Source organism: Protobothrops mucrosquamatus, unplaced genomic scaffold, assembly GCF_001527695.2.
Source record: "Protobothrops mucrosquamatus isolate PMUCROS unplaced genomic scaffold, P.Mucros_1.0 scaffold_241, whole genome shotgun sequence".
NCBI lineage: Eukaryota > Metazoa > Chordata > Lepidosauria > Squamata > Viperidae > Protobothrops > Protobothrops mucrosquamatus.
Window position 1 is genome coordinate 135,471 of NW_015386317.1, and position 7,529 is coordinate 142,999.

General features: G+C 36.9%; 1 protein-coding gene across 1 annotated transcript in view; it reads right to left on the reverse strand.

Moving 5' to 3' along the window:
- ST6GALNAC1 (ST6 N-acetylgalactosaminide alpha-2,6-sialyltransferase 1) overlaps positions 1-7,300 on the reverse strand; it is a 26,700-nt gene extending 19,400 nt beyond the window's left edge. Inside the window, exon 1 of the mRNA XM_015830060.1 lies at positions 7,069-7,300. Within this exon, the coding sequence (XP_015685546.1) occupies positions 7,069-7,181 (113 nt within the window). The 5' untranslated portion in view covers positions 7,182-7,300. The remainder of the gene's footprint in view (positions 1-7,068) is intronic.
- Between the last annotated feature and the right edge of the window lie 229 nt (positions 7,301-7,529).

Sequence of the window (7,529 nt, forward strand, 5' to 3'; positions counted from 1 at the left end):
TTTTTGCTGGATATTCTGTTGCAAGCACTCTGGCAAGTTATCTTGGATTTATCTCTGTTTGCTGTGCATTATCAGTAAAGGCTTGGCAGGCAGCTACGAAGTTGCTGCCAAGAATTCATTTGTCTTTGGCTGTGCCGAGCAGTTTTTCAGGCCTCGGCTGACTGGTTGGGGGGTGTGGGTCGGACGGGGGACAGAACAAGCTGTTATTTTTCTTCTTTGTTGGTATTGTGCTAGACTGGGCTTTTATTATCTCATTTTTCAAAATTTCCCAAACTTCTTGAGTTGTTTTCCCCTTGAGGATTCTTATCCATGGAATCATTCCCAAACTCTCTCTAAGTTTATTGACATTAGCTCTCTTAAAATCCAAGACTCTAGTTTGACTGTGTCCTATTGCTTGTGCTTCCAGAATGTTGAATTCCAATATTGCATGATCACTCCTCCCCAAGGTTCCTGTGGCTTCAACACCTTCTATCATTTCATCTCTGTTAATGAGGATTAGATCCAATATGGCTAATCCCCTAGTTCCCTTCTCTACTTTTTGGGAGACAAAGTTGTCTGCTATGTTTGTCAGGAATCTGTTTGATCTTCCAGTTGGTGCAGAATTTGTCTCCCAGTTGATGTCAGGGTAATTAAAGTCCCTCATTACTATTGTGATGAGCTTTCTACATACCTTAGTTAGCTGACTAGCAAAAAGTTCATCTATTTCCTCTGTTTGGTTGGGTGGCCCATAGTATACACCTATAGCAATGTCATTCCCCCCCCCCTTTTATATTGACCCAAATGCATTTAAGACAGTTTTCATCATTGTTGTGCTCTATTTCTGTAGAGATGTAGTTATTTCTTATATAGAGAGCAACTCCACCTTCTCTTTTATTTGGTCTGTTTCTTTTAAATAATTTAAATCCCTCTAGCTGTGTGTTCCATTTGTGGGTTTCATCCCACCATGTTTCCGTAATGGCAACAATATCATATCTGCCCTCAATTACCTGAATTTCTAGCTCACCCTATTTACTGTTCATACTCTGTGCATTGGTATATAGACATTTGAGTCCTTTATGACTGACCCTGTGCTTATTTTCTACATAACCTGTCTGGTGCCTGAATTCCCCTATTTTCTTACCACCTGTTTGGTTAGTGCATTTTGTGTGGCACTCACTATTAAAAGCTTGATTTTGCTTGACAGCAAGGTTGATATTCTTGTCCACACACACATCTAGGTTACATGTACTGCTAACCCTGTACTGTTTTGATTGCAGGGATGTTCTGTATCAATTAACTCACTGTCCCCGATTGATTTTTAGCTTATATATATCTTAATTACCTTTACATTTAACCTTTATAAGCAAATCAATGTTCAAATTTAACTATTAATATTTATATTTCTAAGTTATAAATAACCAAAGGTTTTTTTATCTCATCTCATAACAATGTCTAATATTTCAAAGTACACATCTTATCTATTTGGGTATATTCTATTTTAATTTGCGCAAGTAAGTCAAAACCCCAATTTTCTTCAGTCTTATTCTAGCTTTTATTCTTTGCCAAATCGTCTTCCAGGTCCATGCTTTAGAGTCATCAAACAAATCTTCCTGTATTGTTATATAGATTATTTGACGTAGAAAAAAACATCCGGTCGCCATTTTTTTGAGAGGACTAACAAATCGTCTCTTTATTTTTCCATCTCAACGTAGTTGTCCTGAACTGTTTATCTTCTCTTCAATCTGTTCTTGATCCTCAGGTTCTTTCTGATTTATGTAGAAAGTATTTTCCTTTTTCCATATTGTCAGTCTCTTTTCTGGGTTTTCCATTGACTGTATTTTTTGATCAGTTGAATCTTCTGTTATACTTTTTAATTGTTCCACCTTTTAAACTCCCCTGAATAGTCAGTCACCGCTGTTTCTAGAGGGAGGGGTAAAATTTTCCTTCCCTGTCCACAGGGGGGAAAGTACTTAAGGCAGCTTATGCAGGTAAAGAAAATAGGATTTAAGAGAGGTAGATGTCACCCAGTCTTGTCCGCACTGCCTTAAAATTGCCTGATGGTAAGTGTGACTTTGGCTGTCTGCAGCCTAGTGACGAGCCATATTGGTATGGCCGGTCTTTCATCCGCCGGTTTGGAGGACTGTCCTGGATCAAGCAGAAGAGCTACCGCCCTCCCGCGATCCAACGGGGATCCCCTCCTTGCTGGTCACCCCTATAGGGTGACTTTCAACCCTTTCCAGGGTCCCCCAGCGAAGCGAAACTGAACGCGGAAGACAGAGCTTGCCTTCCAGACGTCCATATCGGCTGCCTCGGCAAACCGGAAGCCTCCATCACTGGAGATTTTTAAGAAGAGATTGGACAGTCACTTGTCTGAGATAGTATAAGTTCTCCTGCTTGAGCAGGGGGCTGGACTAGAAGACCTCCAAGGTCCCTTCCAATTCTATTCTATTCTATTCTATTCTATTCTACAAATAGGGTTATAGAACCCAAAATATGCAAAACAAAGGATTTTTTTAATATGAAGTTTTCCTCCTACATCTGCAAGAAAAAAATGGAGGCTGACTGCTCAGACCACAGCTTCAGTTTTACTTTTCTTGGCAATTTGCTTCTGAGTTCAGAAATGCTGAACTGTTTTCTAAAAGAAGATTATTCTGAAAGCAATATTATTGCTTTCTTTTGTTTTCAATTCTTCTTGGACATGGTCCATTCCAACCCCAAGTTCAATACTAGACAGAGTACTATTTTCATGCCAAAATAATACAGTAGTGGTGGAAATACAATTTTGATCCAAGAGCATTTCCTTTGTGTTTTGTGGCAAATTCTGTAGAGCAGGGGTGTCAAACTGCCGGCCCGCTGCATCACGTTGAAACCACACCCACCCCTTGCCGACAATGGGAAAAAAGTCATGATTCGTCGCGACACATCACATGATGTCACGAGTTTGACACCCCTGCTGTAGAGGCTAAACTCTAGAACAATTGTTTCCCAATGTGAGAAGTCAGCCCCCCCCATAGAAGGAAATATTAAAAGGGCAGAATATTATATTTCCTCAAAGGATCTTAAAGAGGCAGAAAAGCATGCCCAGTTTTTCCTAATAGCCCCAAGTCTGACTTCTCACACCAACCTTGCCAAATTTAAGACGTGTGGACTTCAGCTTCCAGAATTCCCCAGCCAGCATGCTGTAAAGTATAATTAAGTTGTAGATACAAGACATTATTGATTTATCAAGAAGTATTATTTCTTCACTCTCTGAAGATCCTGCTACTCTTCTTAAGCCTTAAGCACACACTCCTTTAGATCACAAACAAAGTCTTTTTAAACCAGGGGTCTTCAAACTTGGCCCTTTTATGACTTGTGGACTTCAACTCCTAGAATTCCTCAGCCAGAGGGCCTGGCTGAGGAATTCTGGGAGTTGAAGTTCACAAGTCATAAAAGGGCCAAGTTTGAAGACCCCTGTTCTAAACGAATGGAGGATCTTAGAGATACTGTTAACCAACTTCAAACTTAAAGATGCCAACTTTTAAAAACAGGATACAGGATATAGGTATAAAAGCTTCTAGACACACATAGGCATACCTTCAATTGGTAAATACATCTGGAACATTTAGTAAATATTGAAGCATCATATAAGTAATACAAACAGATTCAAGGAACATATAATTGCTCTCTGTGCCAGTCAGGTGAAATAGCAAATATTGCAGTCAAATTTTGCAAGAAAAACAGGCATGAGTAACACTTCTTCCTCTTGTGGAGGCTAAAAAATTGCTGTTGCCTTCTTAGAACAATGGAAGAAGAATCTTCTACAGCAAGAAGGAGGAAAAGTTTTTTTTTAAAGAAAAGTTTATTGATTTTCTAATTTTACATTTAAATATTTAAAAAGCAACGTGGCAGCTGAGTTACTCAATGATTCAATAACATACAAGTATCTTTAGTACAAGTCTCAAACTACTACATTAAATATTTCCTCTCTTTTCCCCTTAGTATTTACTGTCTCATATTTAAACTAATACAATTCTTATTATATCGATTAAATAAAAATAACTTTCTTACATTTATCAATACTTTTTAGGTTATACATATCCTAGTTATTTTAGCATTCAATCTTTATAGACAATCAATGTTCTAACTAGTTGTTCCCAAGTTTTAGTTACCCATTAATATTTAAATTTAACATTTAATATTTATAATTTCCAAGTTTTAAATAACCACAGTTTCCTTTATCACAATTCATCACAAAATCTAATGTTCAGGATACACGTCTTATTTATTTAAATATATTCTATTTCTCACCATCTTACATCAACTAATTAATAATACAGTATAACATTCTTATTTTCTATTAATTTCCAAATGTCTTAAATTTAGTAACCAAAATTTCTCTTTCGACATTTAATACTTCCTCTCTTTTTCTCTTGATATCTACTATCTCATATTTAAGCTAGTAGTTTTTATTATAACAGCTAAGTAAAAACATATTTATTACATTCATCAATAGATTTTTAGCTTATATATATCTTAATTACTTTTACATTCAACCTTTAGAAGCAAATCAATATTCAAATTTAACTATTAATATTTATACTTCCAAGTTTTAAATGACCAAAGTTTTCTTTATCTCAGCTCATAACAAAATCTAGTATTCAAAATACACATCTTATCTATTTGAGTATGTTCTATTTTAATTCTCACTGATAAGTCAAAACCTCAATTTTCTTCAGTCTTATTCTAGCTTTTTTTCTTTGCCAACTCGCCTTCCATGTCCATGCTTTTAAGTCATCAAATAAATCTCCCTTTGTTGTTATGTATATTGTTTGAAGTAAAAAAAGCCATCCGGTCGCCATTTTTTTGAAAGGACTGACAAATTGTCTATTTTTCCATCTCGACATAGTTGTCCTGAAATGTTTATCTTCCCTTCAGTCTGTTCTTCTTCTTAAAGTTTTTCTATACACTTTAAATCCTGTATTTTCTGGCAGCAATGAGGCTTGCAATATCTCTATCTTCATTGCTATCTCTATAATTATATTCCATCTTTACCCCTCACATTCTGAATACAAACTGTTTCAACTTCTCCCCTCAGGACATCACTATAAGGCATTGCATGCCAAAACAACTAGACACAGGGACAGTTTCTTCTCCCATGCCATCACTCTGCTAAACACCTAATTCCCACAGCATTGTCTTATACCTAAGGATATCTAACCACGTAGTATGGTTGTATTGCTATTATCCTTCTCATCTTTTCTATTCCATACTGCTATTGATCTCTTATAACTGTCACTTTGTTATTGTATCTTATGATTTATGATTGTATCTTATGACTTATGACTTTGTTGCGTGTATGTACACTGAAAGCTTATGCACCGGAGATAAAGTTCTTGTGTGTCCAATCACACTTGCCAATAAAGACTGTTCTGTTCTGTTCTGTTCTTGCCTATGTCTACAAATAACTCCAGGTGGTGAACATATCCAACACTACTTCCTCCTCCTATTTTCTCCACAACAACAACCCTGTGAGAGGGGTTACTAAAGAGAGAGTGACTAGAGCCAGATGGATGTTATGGCTAAAGCAGGGCTAGAATTGCTCCCAGGTTCATAATTCTTGATCTAATGGGCACATTAAAAGATTTTCCTGCTTTTTATCTAACAACCAATTCCAGCTCATTACTTAGAAGAATTAAACTCATGATCATTATTTGTTTCTGACTGAAAATATTCGCACCTGAAAGTGCTATACCTTTAGAGTTAGGAAACTGCATCTTTTGTTTTGTTTCAAAGAAATATTGGGATGTAGCAAGGGATCACTACCGATAGTCTAGGAAAATTAAATGACCTTTCACTTCATAGCTACAGAACATATTTTGGTAAATTATACTTGCTGCACTCTATTATCCATTCTTCTTTTGAAACAAAACTTACATCCGTCATTTAGCAATCTGGTAAGCTGCATAAATTCTACCATGTCACTATTGTTTAAGGAATATGTTATAAGCAGGTGAGAGCTTTTCAGTTAAACATGTAGAAACACACACAGAATGGAGACTGACATATTTCTAGACCTAATCATTCATATACAAATTGTAGCTTTGCGTATACCCACGCACACATACACATTTTAATAAGTTTTTAGATTTCTGCTTTCTCTAGAATTGTGTCTTTATTTCTGCCCCAATAAAAGCGATTTCACACAAGACACAGAAGAGCAAAGCAAGAACTGAATCTCTCCAAACACCCTTAAAAATGACCACAGTGATATTAATGATTGGAAGATGGCCACTCTCAGCCCATGGGCAGAGCAACGTGATTTTCAGGGACTTTCATGGGCTGAAAGAGAGAAGGGTGAGGTAGAAGAATATCTCTGGGAGCAGCATTATTTTTATTGATGTTTTATCTATAATTATGCACAAATTTGGGGAAAGGATTGCAAAATTTGGCTTTTAACCTTGGGAGCAAAAATTACTCACATTGCTGGGATCTATTCTGATAATGCAAAAGACACAACTTGCAAGAAAAACTGACCCCATGGAAGATATTTTGTAACTTGACATGTCACAAGTGCTTGCCTGGAGAACATATTGCCATATCCACAAAAGAGAAGATATAGATACAATTATATAATTATATTCCGTCTTTACCCCTCACATTCTGAATACAAACTGTTTCAACTTCTCCCCTCAGGACACCACTATAAGGCACTGCATGCCAGAACAGCTAGACACAGGGACAACATATAGTAGAATAGAATAATAACTTTATTCTCACTTTGAATGTACACTAATTGGCATACATTAAAATGAAATTTCCTTGCATACAGCTCTCAGAGCTTCACCACGTCCTATATTACATAAAGATGACAAAAATAAATAAAGAATTATGCATATACCCACATATATTGTATGACACAGAAAAACAACAATCTAGTTCAGGTTATGTATACATGTGCATGGCGAGAAAAATGAATCTTGCGAGTTTACCAGACGGATGACATAGGGAACAAAGCTATATAGTGCATCTCAATACCCAAAGACTAGCTTTATCATGTTAGAGCAAGCAGTATATAATTTTCATTTGAGAAGATGAATTTCTTCTTACCTGTATGAATATTTTTCAGTAAAGCCAATGTAAGCAGCAAATGACACAATGAGGAACAAAAAGCCTAGGAGAAAGAGATGGGATGATGTAGGAAACTTCCTCCCTAATCTCATGGTGTTATCCTGAACATTCAGGACCTCTCTATCTGTCCTGGCCCCAGATACAGTGTAGGTTGGCTAAACCCACAGTGTTATTCCTCTGATATCACCTGGCTAGGTAGGGAGCAGGGAGGGAGGGCAGGCAGGGCAGAAGCTCCCTGCAGAATGTCTAAACTTCATTCCTTCGCCCGAAAGACAGAGAACACTACTTCCTCCTATTAGAATGACTGTTCTTGGAGGCAGACTGCCCAAATGGGAAGACTCCCACAAGTTAAACAAGTAGGTGCAAATATTTTCTTAATTCACAAAATGTGTGTCATTAAGACGAATGAGTTGTGAAAGGAACAGGGCTCCTTTGCGAAG